Here is a 17,047-nt window from a genome sequence, read left to right as displayed (position 1 = left end):
TCAAACAAGGCCGCTCTGCTCACTAAATGTGTTCTCATTTGGAAAAGAGAGTTATTTCTCACAAAAAGATGTTAACATGTGATTTTTATTAACATGTGATATTTATATGACTTTAAAAGTCATACAGAGGTTTTTTAATATCTCAGTTTTCATTACTAATATAATAAAGATTAATGGATGGAATTCACCTAAGTAAAAGCTGTTTGGGATCTTCCACCATTTTGAAGAATGTAAAGGGGTCCTGAATCCAAACAGCTTGAGAACAGCTGACTTAGGGGACCTAGAGCACTCTCTTACTCCCTTCTGGAAAGAGTTTATGACCTAAGGCTTCATGTAAATGACCCGGTCACAGCAGAAGTGGCATGAAACTGGGACGGAGGAAGCACTTGGCTCTCGACGCATGTAATACAGATGTGCATCTGAAGCACACATGGAAATATGCGGAGTGTGGTTGAGGATTTAGAGTTGGGGATGTTTGAGAGATAAAAATCAGAATAGGCAAGATGAAGGGAAGTACTCAGTTCTCTGCTCCCTTGAATCAGGGTTCTGCAGAGAGTTGGTGCTTGAGGGTTCCTGGGTGGGAGGACAGGCCAAACTATGCCTTTTAATATTACTGCAGGCATGTCTCAGAGATAAAATACAGTAGAAACCCCCTTCTGTCTGCAAATATTCTAAAGCTTCAAGTATTTCCCTAGGACAAAAATATCTAACCAACCCTTACCCCCATCGCCATTTCCCAAACACAGAGCCACATACCTCACAAGTACACAATAGATTCACAATTGTTTTATAAGTGGAAACTTCCACAACTTTCAACTTCTCACCATTGCAATTCCACCCACTGCTCACATCTTAGTGCCCTCTGGTTGTTGGTGCCGGTCATAAGAATTCAGAGTGCTTTAATACTCCTCTGAGTCAAGGAATTAGGTGCTGATTTGAGAAGAATAACGCAAAGAGAATAGACTTCAGATTACACCTTTGCCATTAACTATTTCTTGTGCCTGGGAAAATCAGTTTCTCCTCTGGGCCTCAGTTTGCCCAACTGTAAAATGAGAGGTAAGGATTACATAACAGTTAAGGTCTCTCTTCCCCTGATACCCTATGACAGAGGATATTTTAAACACTCCAAGAACCATGGGGGACTTGGTTCACACTTGCCTTGAAGAGTGTTTATTGATAGTGAGATTGATTTAAAAAAAAAAAAGCTAAATGGGAACAGGCATATAGTTTGTGAGGGTAGCTCTTTCCCCAGGTGAATTCATTCTCTACTTTCAATGGGATGGAAGGAAAATGCAGCCAGTTATAGCTACAAAAAGTTTAGGAAGCACATACTCAGTCACTCAGTCAACAAATATTTAGCAAGGACCTTGGATGTGCCCAGAATCGTGCTAAGTATTAGGCAAACAATGATGATCAAAACCAGAGAGAGCCCTGCCCTGTGGAGGACAGTCTAATGGCAAGGCTGGAGCTCAATCAAATGGCCACAAAGCCACATGTATAATTATAATCGGGCATAAGTACTATAAAAGAAAGGAGCAAGGTGTTGTGAGAAGATATACCCAGAAGATCCAACTGGGAATAAGGAAAAACTCATTTGAGAAAGTAACATCTGAGCTGAGAACTGAAGGATGAAGAGAAGGGGAAGAACAATCCAGAAAGGGGAAACTACATGTGCAAAGGCCCTGTAGTAAGAGAGAAAGCATGGATTATTTGAAAACAAAAAACGAAAAGAGGAAAGCCAATGAGGCTGGAGGGCAGAAGGAAGTGGGGAGTGCTGAAAGTGGAGACAGAAGAGGGGTCATATGAGAAAGGAGTTGTAGACAGGGTGAAGGATAGGGGTCTTTATTTACCAAGAAAGAAAGTGGGAAACCATAGACTGGCTCAAACAGGAAAGCCATGATTAGATTGTTGTTTGCAAATAATCATGCTGCCTGCAAAGTGCAAAACAGTTTGGAAAATGGATATTAGACTATCAATTAGGCCTTTATTTTAGAGCCCAGGAAAGATGAGATGGTAGTTTGAATCAGACAGTTGTTGCTGATGATGATGGAATTGGAGAAAAGTAAGTGAATTAGGAAGATGTTTGTAAAGAAAAATCGGGAGCACCCGGGGGATGCCTGGGTGGCTCAGTCAGGTAAGGGTCGGCCTTCAGTTCAAATCACGATCCCGGAGTCCCGGGATGGAGCCCGGGATCAAGCTCATGCTGGGCTCCCTGCTTAGTGGGGAGTCTGCTTCTCCCTCTACCTCTGCTCCTCCCCCAGCTTATGCTCTCTCCCTCACTCACTCTGTCAAATAAATACAATCTTTCCAAAAAATGAAGAAGAAAGAAAAATCAGGAGCACCTGGTAATAGATTGGTCATGGTTGGCAAGGGAGAAGGAGGTACCGGAAAGTTATTTTTAGGTTTCTGTCTTGTATGTTGGTTAGATGTTCACATCATTTACTGCATTAGGGAACACTAGGCAAAGGTGAGACCAGAGAATGGAGATGACTTCAGCCTCCTCTACAAAACCAACTACCTAAACCGGAGGCCCAGTACAAAACGAAAATGTGGGGCCACTTGTTTAACAATTACTAAGCATTTCAAGGCCAGAACAGCTGAGTAAGAGCCCTTCAAAGTGTGGGACCCTGTGCAACTACACAGCTATTCCACACTAGAACTGATAATAACGACATTAGTGCTCTATTATAACCACACTAGTTATTCTAGAGAGTCACGCAGACAGCAGAAACAGCTGTGTCCTCTGGGTGGCAAAGACTCCAACACCTGGTGTGTCCTGGCCCCTGTATGCCCAGTTTCTCATGTGAGAAGTCACAGATCACAGTGTCTGTCCCCTAAGGAAAATCCAAATTGCTTGATTTGGTGCCCCAGTTGCACAAAGGGGAATTCCACATTGGCTGTCCAAAGATCAGCCCTTCCGCTGTGGTTTGCAGAGTCTGCCGGCCACGATCCTAGGACGGGCGCCCAATCCAGTTTGCATAACCCTTGCTTGATTTGCCCCAAGCGTGGCCCCTCCTTGGGCTCTTTGAAACTTCTGATCCACCTGGCCCATATTCTGAAGCAGTCCAGCCACAACGCCAAAATCAGAGAAGCCCAGAGGCAGACAGGGCCATAGAGCCCTGTGCCCGCCCAGCCACACTTGGGATTGTGCTACCAGACTCCATGAGGCTGACCAGGCCTGTTGTGGCATAGCAGCTGAGGAAGCTTCTGTCCAGGATGCTAAAGAAGGTTATTCAAGGGAATACTAGAAATTTCAAGCTGGGGAAAACATTGTACATACTTGATGTCCCAAGTAAGAAGAAATGAAACTCCTGTTATGAGCCCTAAAATAACAACTTGCTAATGAGTGAGCAGAAGCCCAACCCCAAGGGAATTCTCCATCTGGACTGTCATTCGCCTGGCTCAGTTGGGCACCTTTCCACCTTCTCTGCCTGTATCACCAACCTGCCTGCTCCCTCCTGAGAGGCCCTTGTTGCCAGGCAAGGTAGCTGAACCCTGAGGGCAGCAAGCCCCCATTCCTTAGCCTTCCATTTGCAGTTCCAGTGGAGTCCCACAGGACTGTTCCTCTCTCTTGGGTCTGAACTGTGGAATTTTGGCAAGGTGCAGAGCAAAGACACCAGGAAGACTGCCATTTTGCTGAGCATGAGGGTAGTTGGAAGATTCCTTATGAGTTCTTATGCCCTTAGATGGGACCCTCAAAATGTATTTACACAGCACACACACATACTCTCTCTCTCTCACACACATACACACACACACACAACTGGCGTGTTGTTGTATATGCCTGGACCCCTCTGCAGCTAAAGGAGCGAAACTCACTGAGGGGAGCTTTCTGGAAAGATGGTTAGAATCTCCTGGATTGACATGTCTTTGGACTTTACCCACGTCCCTTCTCCCTGGCATCTTGCAACAATGGAAAGAGAACAGGGAGGCAAGAAAAAGCAGGTTCTAGGTGACATGAGTACTGTGCTTGACATGAGCCTCAGGCTGCCTGTCTCTGACTTCATGTTAAGTGAAAGCAAAAAATATAATCCTTTTCTTTTTTGAGGTATGATTAATCAGATGTTTTTTTTTTTAAAGATTTTATTTATTTATTTGACAGAGAGAGAGATCACAAGTAGGCAGAGAGGCAGGCAGAGAGAGAGGAGGAAGCAGGCTCCCTGCAGAGCAGAGAGCCCGATGCGGGGCTCGATCCCAGGACCCTGAGATCATGACCTGAGCCGAAGGCAGCGGCTTAATCCACTGAGCCACCCAGGTGCCCCCAGATGTTTTTTTATTTGCAGCTGAATATAGAAATTTGGCGATATTCTGCAGCAGAGATGGAAAGGAGGAGGTATTTCCTCTCCCACAACATTCCTCTGATTCCCCCAGAGAGTCCTTACTGGAATAAGTCATTTAGGTTGAATTTAATGATCATTTCTTAGACCCTGCTATGCATCTGAACTTGAGGGAAAATTGGACTCAGGCCATTTGCCTTCATGGAGCTCACAGTGATCAGTGGCATTTGAGTCCTCTTGAAATCCGCAGAACCAAATGGCACCCAGACTGACACTCGATTGTCCGTGGATACCCACTCTCTCACTTCCTCCCTTATAAGGGCTCTTCCCTTGCACAAAAACCCAAACTCAAACTTCCTATAATGTGCAGACTATTGACATTTATGTCTCAGGTGTGACTATGAGTTTGAGTCTTTTCCCAGTGGATCGTAATGACTTTTCAAATGAGCTTGAGAAATAGAACGATTCCTATTTTCCTTACTCTTGTTTTGTCAATATAATAGCAGACACTCTTAACTTTTCCCAAAATGGTCATCCCTGTTTTCTTCTATCAGCTTGATGTCAATCCTATATGTTGATAGGAAAGATACTGGTGTCTCCATTTGTTACTTAAGGAATTGCATCAGAAAATTTGCTATGGTTATCTTTGATCCTTTAGATTCTGAAATTTTGAAATGAGAGAGGACAGTGATTTCAAATCAGTGGGGGAAAGATCAGTTATTCAACAAATGGCTTGAGGTAATTGCCTACATGTTCCAAAACACAGAAGTGAGAGTCCATACCTAACCCTACCTAATGGCTTATGGATTAAAGAAAGAAAAGCCTTGCATATGTGTATATGTGTACGAGTATTTGTGCATTTATGCATAGATCTCAAATTATAAGAAGGAAGTGTGAAAGATGCTGGTCTGCCTTCCTAGGTTGCTTCCCTATCCTTCTGAGTGCCTGCCTGTGCCCAGACCAGCCTCCTTCAGGTTAGGTCCTCCAGCCCTGGTACACGCTCATCATATACTCTGCTATGCCCATCCCAGCATGAAAAGAGAAAGTTGGATAGCTGGCACCTTCTTCCATGGACCAGACCCTGTGCTTGGCACCAGGTACACAAAGGATAATAAAATAACATCCTACTTCAGGGGGCTCACAGCTGACTGGGGGAGGCAAGGTGTGTACATAGATGACAACAATGTCAGATTGTGGGTTTGGTAGTGGAGGCAAGTACAGGGCATGATGGCAGAGAAAGACAGGAGAGGTCTGTGCTGCTCAGCCAAGGAGAAGGACCTCAGAACCTTGCCTGGGATTTGATGCCTGTGGCCTGACTCTTTCATGTGGAGTCTGCACCTAGAACACCCAACTCAGATAGGCAAGCACAGCCCAGGAAACCCGAGAGACAAGGGGGAAAGAGAAGGGTAGGAAGGTATGGAAACTCATCAACACACTCATCAACTATTCAGCTCTTTTCTTTGCTTCCTGGCAGCAAAATCCAGTCCTTCTAAGCCCAGGGTAAATCAGCAATAGCAAATATTTCTGCCTTAGCTCCACTCTTGTTTCTAAAAGGTTCTTTTCTTCCTTCATGATCCTTAGGTTTTTGCATGACACTCCCCAAGGTATTGGAAGGGGAGGCCACAGCCCCTCGATCCTGACCCACAAGGTACACCCACAGGTTGGGGCTGTACCCTGTCATTTCTTGCCCCCCACCCAGACTCATTCCAAATCAGCCTGGCCCCCAGTATGTCTGCCCCATTTGCACTGGCACAGTGGCCTTCTCCAATGGGGCAAGCTTAGGACATAGGGCCATCTAGGGTGTCCCAGTGCTGATGGAGGAGAGCAAAGAAATAACAGAAACACTAGAGATAATCCTATATCTGGGTCCATTTGTTACTTCCTCAAGCCCCTCCCAAGTGAAGCCCAAAGGCCCCTGGCAGGCAGGAGGGCAGGACTATTGCCCTCTTGGGACAGATAGACTATAGACACAGGGAAGTCAAGTGACTTTCCCTGGGTTTAACAACTGACAGAGCCAGGACAGAGACCAGGTCACTGCTTTTCCTAGTTACTGTCTTCACTGCGGAGGTAGAAAAAGCCCCTGTAGAAGAAGGTCAAGGCACATCAAGGGACCCCCAGAGATTTTCCAGGTATCTGAAGAGGTGATTTCACTCCCCCTGTACCTTTCCTTATTGGAGGTAGAGCAACCTTCCTACCACATCTGGCTCCCGGACCCACCCATTCAAACACACACACGTCCACGTGTGCAAGTCCAAGACTATTGGCTAAGACTTCTTCGGAAGGAAGGAAGGGGCAAGTAAGAGAAAAGAAAGGAGCCTTCCGTCCAGCCTTCGTGGAATCCTGCCTTAATTTCCTGGTTATTTCTATTTTCTTCATACCTCATCTTTCAAGCACAAGTGTCCGACCGCGGAAGGTCACAACCAAAAGAAAATCGCAAAGACTCTTCAATCCAACCTCATTGTTCCACACACTTGGGGCAGCGTGGAGAAGGTGGAGTGAGGAGCATGACCTTGGTGTCAGGTAGGCCTGGGTGCAAAGTCTGACTCTCTCACTTAGCACCCAAGGAACTGTGGGCAGGTGACGTAAAGTTTACTCGCTATAAAATGGAGCTGATAAGAGTCACAGGGGCTGGCAGGTGCCGAGCTATCAAAAGTGTGGATTACTCTTGCTAACTTCCCTCAAGTACTGGGACAGCTGAGGAGGTAAAGACATGGCTGCGAGAGTTGAAGTGATCTCACAGCTGGAGAAGGAGCCTGGAGCACGTCTTGTGGCCTTGCTTGTCCTGCGAGAAACTGGCCTCTGCACGTGGACATCTTGGAACGTAAGGTGAAAGAGCCGGAGGGATCTCTGAGGGCTAAATAGCCCACCCCGGGTTCTCATTCGGGGAAACTGAGGCTCTCCACAATTCAACAAGGGAAAGCCTTGGGTGTTCAACCCAGATTGGGGAGGGAATCCGATTATTTCTCAACTCCAGTGCACTCTGGAATGGCCAATTTGTCCACGTCACTGTGACCTAGGAACACGCGAATGGAACCCACAACTGTGGGCCCCTGTGCACAGAACAGCTGTTCACCCAGGGAACCAACTTTTTTTTTTAATTAAGAAAACCTGGAAAGTTATTTTAAAACAGAGAGAGAGGTAGCTCATCCTAAAATAGCTGTAATGCAAAAGTTCATTGTTCAACAATCCCTTTTGCTTACAATGCAAAAAATTAACAACTTTTAGAAGTTCAACGAATGCAAAGTTGGAGAGGTCTAGGGAAGGGAGGGGCTTTAATCAGAAGAAAACGTTTGCCAGGAAATCTGTGACTCTGTGGCTTTTTATGAATGGGGAGGCCTCACCGCACCCACAATATAAAAGGGGGACCAGTAGGTGAAGGTCTACACACCAGGGGCTTGCTCTTGCAACACCAAACCACAAGACCAGCTCTCAGAAGGCAGAGCTTCACCATGCCCAGCCCGGCGCTACTGTGTTGCCTGGTCCTGCTGGCCGGGGTAGGAGCCAGCCGCCACCAGAGCGCCCTGTCAGAGGACAACTGCACCGGCTTCCCAGCCAGCCTGCCCCACATGCTCCGAGAGCTCCGAGCAGCCTTTGGCAGGGTGAAGACTTTCTTTGTGAGTATGATGCCTTCCTGTCCTTCCTTCCTTGTCAAGACTGTCTCCACTAGGCATGGTGCTAGAGCTCTAAGAACCTTCCTCCCTCTTGTTCGCCTCCATCCCTAGCATCCATTTCCCCAAACAAAAATTCTTTAAGAGTCCCAGGTCAAGCCAGAGGCTCAGTGAGTTCACCTAAGCCCAGGCACGCAGCAAAGGTGCAGAAAAAGCCACCTTATAGGTCACTGCACTAGGGCTCCTATGCTTAGCAACTTTTTATGAAGACTCCACCGGAGCTCAGTAGGCTGGGAGAAATCCCAAAGGGTCTGACTGAAGATGAAGATGTGTTCCCTTCCCCTGTGGCAGGAAAACATAAGTGGTGGCCTCAGCTGAGCAGACTTCTGGAAACTTGAAGCCTGCTGGCTTGGGGGGGGGGGGGGCACCATGCAGGGGTGGGGGAAGCCTGCTTTAGGAGATGGTTCCCATTCCAGACAGCTTTCAGAACTGCAGCTGGAGGTCCGCAGCAGGGAGAAAGAAAAGCAAGGACCCCTGAAGAGTGGGTGGGCATGGGTGGACGCTTCGAACCCAATTCATGTCTGCAAAAAGGAGACCAGGAGCGGGTCAAGCTTCTGCCATGGCTTCAAAGCCTTGCAGAATTTTTTTCTAAATCACTTGATCCTGAGGAAAAGGACCTGATTGAACTGAGGGTTCCAGCACTACTGAATGTCCTGTTTTGCAAATCTCCTTTCGGTTTTGGGGCCAGGCTGTTCTGATTAAAAGTCAGAAGCTCTATAAATAAGAGGGCATCAGAAAGACATTTCCTCAAACATCAGGTTCATTCTCCTTTTGTTCTTCTTGCAGCAAATGAAGGACAAGCTGGACAGCATATTGTTGACTGGGTCCTTGCTGGAGGACTTTAAGGTGAGAGCCCAAGGGGGTGTGTGGGAGGAGAGGGTGCAGCGTGACTCAGAGAAGGGTGGCCGCTGGGACCAGGGTCTGCTTCCTTTGCTTTGAAAAGGAGAAGTGGAAAGATCTTAACTCAGCACATAGCCAAAGGGCTGTCCTCGGGGGTGGAGGAGGGGAGGTGGCTGATTAAGAAAGGTCCTCAGGGACAAAGCTGTCCTCTCAAGCTAGGGCAGCAGCACTTCCTCCCAGTCACCACCTCCCGCCCCTCCTGCCCCTGCCCTTAGGGTTACCTGGGTTGCCAAGCCCTGTCGGAGATGATCCAGTTTTACTTGGAGGAGGTGATGCCCCAGGCGGAGAACCACGACCCAGAAGTCAAGGAGCACGTGAACTCGCTGGGGGAAAAGCTGAAGACCCTGCGGCTGAGGCTGCGACGCTGTGTGAGTGAGGGCAGGTCTTTCCCTGCGCTCTGGGGCACCCTTCCTGAAACCCCACTCACACCCAGACAGACAGACTTGCAGGAACGCTCTCGGGAAGGCGCTTGAGTTCCATCTCGTGCTCATTTCTCTCTGAGCAAAGAGTGGGGGAGGCTGCTGGCATTTACATGTTTGCAAACAGCTTTCCTGTTATTTGTGAGTCATTTGTGGGTTATTAACTACTCCCCTCTCTCTTTATGAAAGGGGCCCAGAGCTTCCGTCTGGGCTCCCTCTTCCCTTTGGACCTAGATCCCGGGGCCCAGCAAAACAGGCCAGGAGATAGGGTCCCTCGGAGAAGAAACCCCACTTACCTCTTATCCTCTACCTTTTGAAAGCAGAGCTCTGACGTGGGGCCCAAGAGATTGACAGGACTTCCCCAGGCACTTGGGAAGGGCTCCAGGGAGCTACTGGCCCCCAAGCTAGTGTCTCTAAATAATTCCCCAGGATAAAACTGTTCTCCAACTGAAATGAGCCCCTCGCCATGCATTTCCTCTGTTTTGTCAGTGAGGATGGGGGAGTCAGTCAGTTGGTCTCTATCTGTAGGATGGGACTAGGCAAAGGTTTCCGTGTACGTGGCTGAGACTGCGTCTCTCCTCCTCGGGGACTTAGAAATGGTCCCTGTGGCTGGAACTGAAGACGAGGGACAGGACAGGGAAGGACAGAATGGCTGGCTCAGCACGTGTCAGCACTGTGGCGTCCAGAGAGGAAGCGCCAAGCTCCAGCTCCTGGTTTTCATGCAAGCTTTGCAAATGTCTCTGAGTGGCTCCTGGAGAAGCACTTTTTATTTCCCAGGGCTGTTTCTCCTCCATCTGGTGGGCCCGAGGGAGGTGGAGCTCCGTTCTCCCAAAGGAACTACGGGGCTTAGGTATCCAAGATGAGCCTGGCCCCTTCTTCATGCTACCGGCTCGTCCCCCAAGTGCTGTGGACACAGGAGCTGGAGCCAGTGGCATTAACACTTTCTCTTTCCCTCCACAGCATCGATTTCTGCCCTGTGAGAATAAGAGCAAGGCTGTGGAGCAGGTGAAAAGCGCCTTCAGTAAGGTACGTGGACGGCGGCAGAAGGGGCTGGGGACCGTGACCTCTACCCGCTCCCCAAGCTGGCAGGTGCTAAGCAGGCTCCGTCCTTCTCTTGGAGAGGGTGTGGGAACCCAACAGATGGTGTGACCTCCTCAGCCAGTGAAGAGCTGCTGCCTTGATTATATTTGTTTTCTGTGAAGTGTCTTTGGGGGTTTCTAAATGACTGTTCCCCGCCTTTGCAGGCCTGTGGGTTGAGCCAGTCAGCCGGCCTGCGAACACAGTGAGCTAGATGCTGGGGAGAGTGACAAAGGAAACAGAAAGTAGCTTGTTGGGAATCTAGACTAAAGCCACACGTGCAGGAAGCCAACACGTGAATGTGCACACACAAACACACCCAGGGGTTCAGCCGGAACTCCCCAAAGCTCTGAGTAGGAAATTCTCGTTAATCTCGAGTCAGTCCATACTCCCTTTCCAGCTGCCGTTCACACCTGCCAAGGTGCCTCAGAATGTCAACTCTCAGATCACATGGGGTTTCGCACTTGAGCTGTCCGTGAACTCCTCAACCCCACTTCCCAGAAGCCATGCGGTCTCTATCCTCTTTGTGGGAGGGTTCCAGTCTCAGGGGACATAAGCCCCCTGACCGTAGGCCACAGGAGCAGGGCAGGGCCTATTCAATCCATTGGTGGGGGGACATAAACATAAAAGGGGTCCCCTTTCTCCTCTTACCAACTTGCTTTCGAAGCAGTTCCTCTAATGTCTTCTCTCCAGATTCTGATTCAGATTCATGTGAGTGCATGATTTTTAAAATTGTTAAGGCATCATTTTGTAGACTCTTCCTCTTGTTACTTGCCAGCCAGGCTTTAGACCCATGTGTAGCCTTTCCCAAGGCCCAGGGCATACCCTCGGCGTCCTAGGGTCTGTCCGTCACCTCCCGACCCAAGAGAGCAAGTGTGGCACCTGGGCCCCAGAGTCATACCCATCCAAGCCAGGGACCCATTTACTCACACCGATGGGGCTTTCACTAAACATTTCTTATCTTCCTACACAGCTCCAAGAGCGAGGTGTCTACAAAGCCATGAGTGAGTTTGACATCTTCATCAACTACATAGAAACCTACACGACAATGAGGATGAAGATCTGAAAACATCCAGGATGAGGACACTTCTCAATTCTAGGACATAAGTTGGAGATCTGAAAATCCCATCCGGGATGTAGGAGAGCTGAACAACTCCTTGGAGAACCCTGTCATACCTCTCTCTTAAAATATTTATTACCTCTGATACCTCAACTCCCATTATATTTATTTACTGAGCTTCTCTGTGAACTATTTAGAAAGAAGCCCAATATTGTAATCTTTTTCAATATTTATTTTTTTTTTTACCTGTGTGTAAGCTGTTTTCATAGGGTTGATACCCTATGGTATCTGAGTATTTTAAGAGAAACTATAAGTTATATAAGGAAAAAAACTATTTCTTGGGGAGACTACTGAAGCTTCCATTTCAAGCTGACCATATGGGATAGCTGTTAGCTATTTCCCTGACCTCCCTATAATTTCTCTTGTCCCTGGGCCTGGGGCTCCTAGAGTGTTATAAAGACTCTTACCCTCTTAGGAAGAGAAACTAGGGAGCCCCTTTGATAATTAATATTCCAGTGGCCCAGAGGAATTCCCTTGACCTCATTCCCCAACCACTTCATTCTTGAAAGCTGTGGCCTGCTTGTTATTTATAACAACCGGAAGTTGGTTCTAATAGAACTCAGTTTTAACTAGAAGCAATTCAATTCCTCTGGAATGTTACATTGTTTGTCTGTTTTCATAGCAGATTTTAATTTTTAATAAATAAAGAATCATTAAAATCATATTATGGTGTCAGTTGACTTCTGTTTGACTGAAAATTACTCCCTCAGGGATGCCTGGGTGGCTCAGTCAGTTAAGTGTCTGCCTTCAGCTCAGGTCATGATCCCAGGGTCCGGGGATCAAGTCCCACATCGGGCTCTTTGCTCAGTACAGAACCTGCTTCTTCCTCTGCCCCTCCCCCTGCTCATGTTCTCTCTCTCTCTCTGACAAATAAATAAAATCTTTAATAAAAAAATAAAATAAAGTAATTCCCTCAATATTTTCAAGATAGGAGGGAGTAGATAAGTGAATTCTGCATTCCAGAGAAAACAAGCCAGCTACCTTCTCCCAAAGAAGAAGTAAGTTCCAAATCTGATCAGTAGAAAAAACTATTTTCCCTTCAAAAGCCAATAGCAAACACTGCCATGATCTTCCTATAAACTCTGTCCTTTAAGAAAATATCCTTAAGCTCTTAAAGAGAATGCTGATTTTCAAGACTAAGGACAAGATTCTATAGATACCAAAATTAGAAAGATAGGCAGATGACTTTTTAAGTGTTTGTTGTTTTTGTTTTTTTTTTTTTGTCTTTGTTTTCTTGTTGGGGGGGATGTTTTTGTTTGCTTGTTTTGTTCTGTATCGCTTCTTTTTTTTCTTCAAGCCCCAAAGGTCTAGATGAACACTAATCTATCTGGGTTGTCGTGAAAATTCAGATAAAGAGCTAACGTGGCTCCCGGCACTAAGAGAGATGGCCCCCACACAGACATTTGGTTGTTACTGGTCTGCAAAACCTACCGAGTCCTCCTTGAGTTGAGATTAGAGGCCCACCCAAAAGAGTAGAATATAAGCAGATCAGCCCACTTGATAGACTACCCAAGGATTCTAGGCGCTGCCATCCCTTCTGTTCCCTCCTCCAGCCACCGACGAATGTGAGATTGGCTTCTGACTGCTATCTTTTGGGAGGGGCATGGTGGCGGGGGAAGCCCTACTCAAAGCCCTGTGACTTGGAGAAGAGAGAGGGAAACAATGGTCTGAGTAAACACTGATCACCCTCACAGTCTGGCCAGGCAGCCCTGCTCTGGGGGAGGATAGGGGCTAACTGGCTGTGGTCAGTTTTTCAGTAAGACCTGACTCACTTCAGTTAAAGTAACCATAGGAAGGAAGTGGGAAGCATCAAAGTTGAAATTCTGAGATGAAAGGTTAAGGTTAAGAATGGAGGCTAGCTGAAAACCAAGAGAGAGGAGAGAGGCTCTCTACACCAGGGCTGTCTGTCTACACTTGAACTGGAGAAGCCGTGAGGTTTAGGCAGTTAGGGCTCTCTGGTGGGCAAGGAGCACCAACTTAAGGTTGAGGTTGGCGCCTCATGTGAGGGAAGTGGGCATCTGAAACCAAGACACGGCAACTCACCTAGAGAAGCCGCACAGCTGGTGAGATGTTGACAACAGTCACAATTACTCGAGCACTTAGTTTGAGCCAGTCAGGGCTGGTTATGTGCATATCAGACATGCCGTGTGGGATTATTACTGTGATCTCCTGTGAGAGGAAACAGGTGCCCAGACATGTTGATATGGCCTGGCCACGGGGGTTGTACGGAGAATGGAGAACTGAGAAAAGTATAAAATGTCTTTCCCTTTGTATTAATCACCTGTTGATGTCTCCAAAATTTAGCAGCTGAAGACTGAGCTTAAAACAACACACATATTTGTCTTTTCTTATTGGTTGGGAATCTGAGAGAGACAACTAGGGGTTCTGGTTCAGGATCTCTGAGGAGGTTGTGAGCAATATGACAGCCAAGTCATCTGACGCTTGGCTGGGGTTGAACAAATCCCATCCAAGATGGCACGCTTACATGGCTGTTAGCAGGGGGTCTTTGTTCCTTGCTACATAGGCCTTTCTGTAGGGCTTCTTGAATATCTTCACTACACAGTGGCTGTCTTCCCCAGAGCCAGTGATATGAGAGACAGCAAGGAGGAAGTCACAGTGTCTTTTTTTTTTTCCATGTTATTTATTTTTTCAGCGTAACAGTATTCATTCTTTTTGCACAACACCCAGTGCTCCATGCAAAACGTGCCCTCCCCATTACCCACCACCTGTTCCCCCAACCTCCCACCCCTGACCCTTCAAAACCCTCAGGTTGTTTTTCAGAGTCCATAGTCTCTTATGGTTTGCCTCCCCTTCCAAATTTTTTTTTTTAAATAAACATATAATGTATTTTTATCCCCAGGGGTACAGGTCTGTGAATCGCCAGGTTTACACACTTCACAGCACTCACGATAGCACTTACCCTCCCCAATGTCCATAGCCCCCTCCCCCTCTCCCAATCCCACCTCCCCCCAGCAACCCCCAGTTTGTTTTGTGAGATTAAGAGTCATTTATGGTTTGTCTCCCTCCCAATCCCATCACAGTGTCTTTTTGACCTAATCTCAGAAATCTCACACCACACTTCTGGCACATTTTGTTTGTTAGAAGTGAGTTGGCGAATATAGCCCATATTGAAGGGGAGATAAATTAGAGTTCACCTTTTGAAGGGAGGAGTCTCAAAGAATTTGTGGACATGTTTCCAAAAAAAATTTGTGGACGTTTTCTAAATTCAAAGAATTTAGAAAAAAATAGCTCAAGTGTGCTTGAATGGCACATCAGGCTCCTGGGTGGATGGGGGTAAGGAGATGAGTCGGGTAAGCATCAGGGTGCATGGAAAGGCCATCATGATGGACACTATCCTCTTCCAGTCCTCTCCCCTGTGGACTCAGTCTAATATATTTAGCTCTATGAGCCTCGGTTTCTTATCTGGAAAACTAGCAGAAACTTTTTTCCCAGGTGTTATCTACTGAATGTTTGTGTTCCCTCAAAATTCATATTCACACCCTTACTGTGATGATATTTGGAGATGGGGCCTTTGGGAGGAAATTCGGGTTGGATGAAGTCATGAGTGTGGGGCCATCATGATAGGATTAGTGCCTTTACAAGAAGAGACACCAAAGAGCATGTGCTCTCTCTCTTTTTCCACATGTGCACAATAAAAAATCTTATTGGACACACGCAGAAAGATGGCAGTTGTTACAAGCCAAGAGAAGAGGCCTCAGGATGAAACCTACCATGTTGGCACCTTAAATCTTGGAATTCCAGCCTCCAGAACTGTGAGAAATAAATTTTTTTTTAAGATTTTATTTATTCATTTGATAGACAGAGATTACAAGTAGGCAGAGAGGCAGGCAGAGAGAGAGGAAGGGAAGGAAGCAGGCTCCCTGCCGAGCAGAGAACCCGATGCGGAGCTCGATCCCAGGACCCTGGGATCATGACCTGAGCCAAAGGCAGAGGCTTTAACCCACTGAACCACCCAGGCGCCCCTAAATTTCTTTTTTTAAGCCATGCAATTTACGATATTTTGTTATGGCAACCTGAGTTGTCTAATAGGCCAGACTTGATATAAGGGTCAAATAGAATACCAGGTATGAAGGTACCTATGTGTTTTGGATTGGAAATATAGAGACGAGGTTTAGATGGAATTGACTGGCTGATTGATTGACTGATTGGCTGATTTTTGGCAACAAGCCTTTATTCTGTAATAAGATCAACCATCTTATCTCCCATGTCCCTCTTTTCCTCGTGCCAGAGTTTGGATAGCAGTGAAGAATGAAAATCTCTGTTTGTGGTCCCAGCTGCTGAGGTGAGGAGGGTGGGACCAGTGAAAGAAGCTCCCAAAGTCTGTGATGATAATGCGTCGCCCTACCCAGCCACTGACAGAAATCAGACAGATCAAAAGGTTCAGGAATACCATCTGGAAGGAAGGGGATGATATCAGAGATGTAAAGAAAGACAAAAGAGAATTGGCTTGAGAGCAGAAGCAACCCACGCTACAGCATGTTAACCCCTCAAAACGTTTATCGAGTGGATTTGCTTGTGGAACGTGAGGACCAGCTTTGGGCCTGGGGTGATTTAGGGAGAAGCAGGCATAACATCCAAGGAAATAGGAGCTGGATCATAAGAACAAACGCTCAGAATTTAAAACGGCAGAATGATCTTTGAACTTTTGTAAGTTGCAGAAGTAGCTGCAGAATGAACCAGTCAACTCGCCTGGGAGTGGTTAGTAGGTCCGGGTGACATGCGTGTTCCATTATTTGCTCCTCCTTTCATACACTAACTCACTTGGTGACTTGGGAAATTTTACTTACCCTGTCTGAGCCTTAGTTTCTTCGAGGATAAAACAAAGCTTTATGTCTGGATCCATGGTTTTCAACTGGGACCACTAGATGCCTGCACATTCTGAAAACACTCCTCGTGGAGAGACTGTCTTTGAACAATTTCCAAAACTTGAACAAGCCTAATGAAATTGTACATTTGCCATCCCCACCTTTCCTAAGTCGGCGCAGGCTCACTAAAAAGCACTTCTATGTGCTCGGCTGGAGTGAGAGCCACTTTGTATGGAAAGACAGGTCGCCTCATGCTGGCCAGAAGCTCTGTTTGGAGTCATCTATTATATCTTTGACTAATAAAAACAGAAAATGGAGTTATTACTTGAAATTTTTTTTAACCAGATGAAATATTTTAAAATAGAGAGTCTCTGGGGAAAATTAATAGCTGCAGTCCTTTGTGGTCAAAAGCTTCAAAACCACTAAATGAGATGACCTCGAAGTGCCCTTTGAGCCCATACTTCCTAATTCCAGCATCTGATTCCTCCAGTCAGACAGGCCTATTCCCACTTGAGCTCTTCTGGGACACATTCCTATCCACAGAGTCTGCACTGGTAATTTTCCAGACAGATTCCCAGTTGTTGGAAACTTCAAAAGCCCCCCTACCCCAGCAGGGTTGCGCCTCGGCTCCAAGCTGCGTGACCTTCAGACAACGCCTACCTCAGTATCCTCTGTAACATGGAGAGGATAATTGTTCCTTCAAGGTGTTGTTTTCATAAGAAATAAAGGCGTGGATACATGTAAAGCACAGAGGAAAGGC

The 17,047-nt window shown here is 46.8% G+C and overlaps 1 protein-coding gene across 1 annotated transcript; it reads left to right on the top strand.

The window, feature by feature from the left end:
- The first annotated feature begins 6,925 nt into the window (after window positions 1–6,925).
- Window positions 6,926–12,087, top strand: IL10 (interleukin 10). Its single transcript, XM_045981966.1, has 5 exons — window positions 6,926–7,891; window positions 8,732–8,791; window positions 9,061–9,213; window positions 10,225–10,290; window positions 11,315–12,087. Exons 1-5 carry the CDS (start codon window positions 7,604–7,606, stop codon window positions 11,405–11,407), a joined length of 660 nt encoding a protein of 219 aa, XP_045837922.1. The 5' UTR covers window positions 6,926–7,603; the 3' UTR covers window positions 11,408–12,087.
- Window positions 12,088–17,047: the final 4,960 nt, after the last annotated feature.

The sequence above is a fragment of the Meles meles genome, chromosome 17 (genome assembly GCF_922984935.1).
Source record: "Meles meles chromosome 17, mMelMel3.1 paternal haplotype, whole genome shotgun sequence".
NCBI classification, from domain to species: Eukaryota; Metazoa; Chordata; class Mammalia; order Carnivora; family Mustelidae; genus Meles; species Meles meles.
This window is presented reverse-complemented; position numbering and strand designations above follow the sequence as displayed.

Excerpts from the sequence above, each read along its gene's own strand:
- IL10 (XM_045981966.1), top strand. The coding sequence starts at position 7,604 with ATGGGGAGGCCTCACCGCACCCACAATATAAAAGGGGGACCAGTAGGT. Across the intron at positions 7,892-8,731 it reads GCAGGGTGAAGACTTTCTTT|CAAATGAAGGACAAGCTGGA; the intron begins GTGAGTATGATG and ends TTCTTCTTGCAG. Across the intron at positions 8,792-9,060 it reads CCTTGCTGGAGGACTTTAAG|GGTTACCTGGGTTGCCAAGC; the intron begins GTGAGAGCCCAA and ends CCCTGCCCTTAG.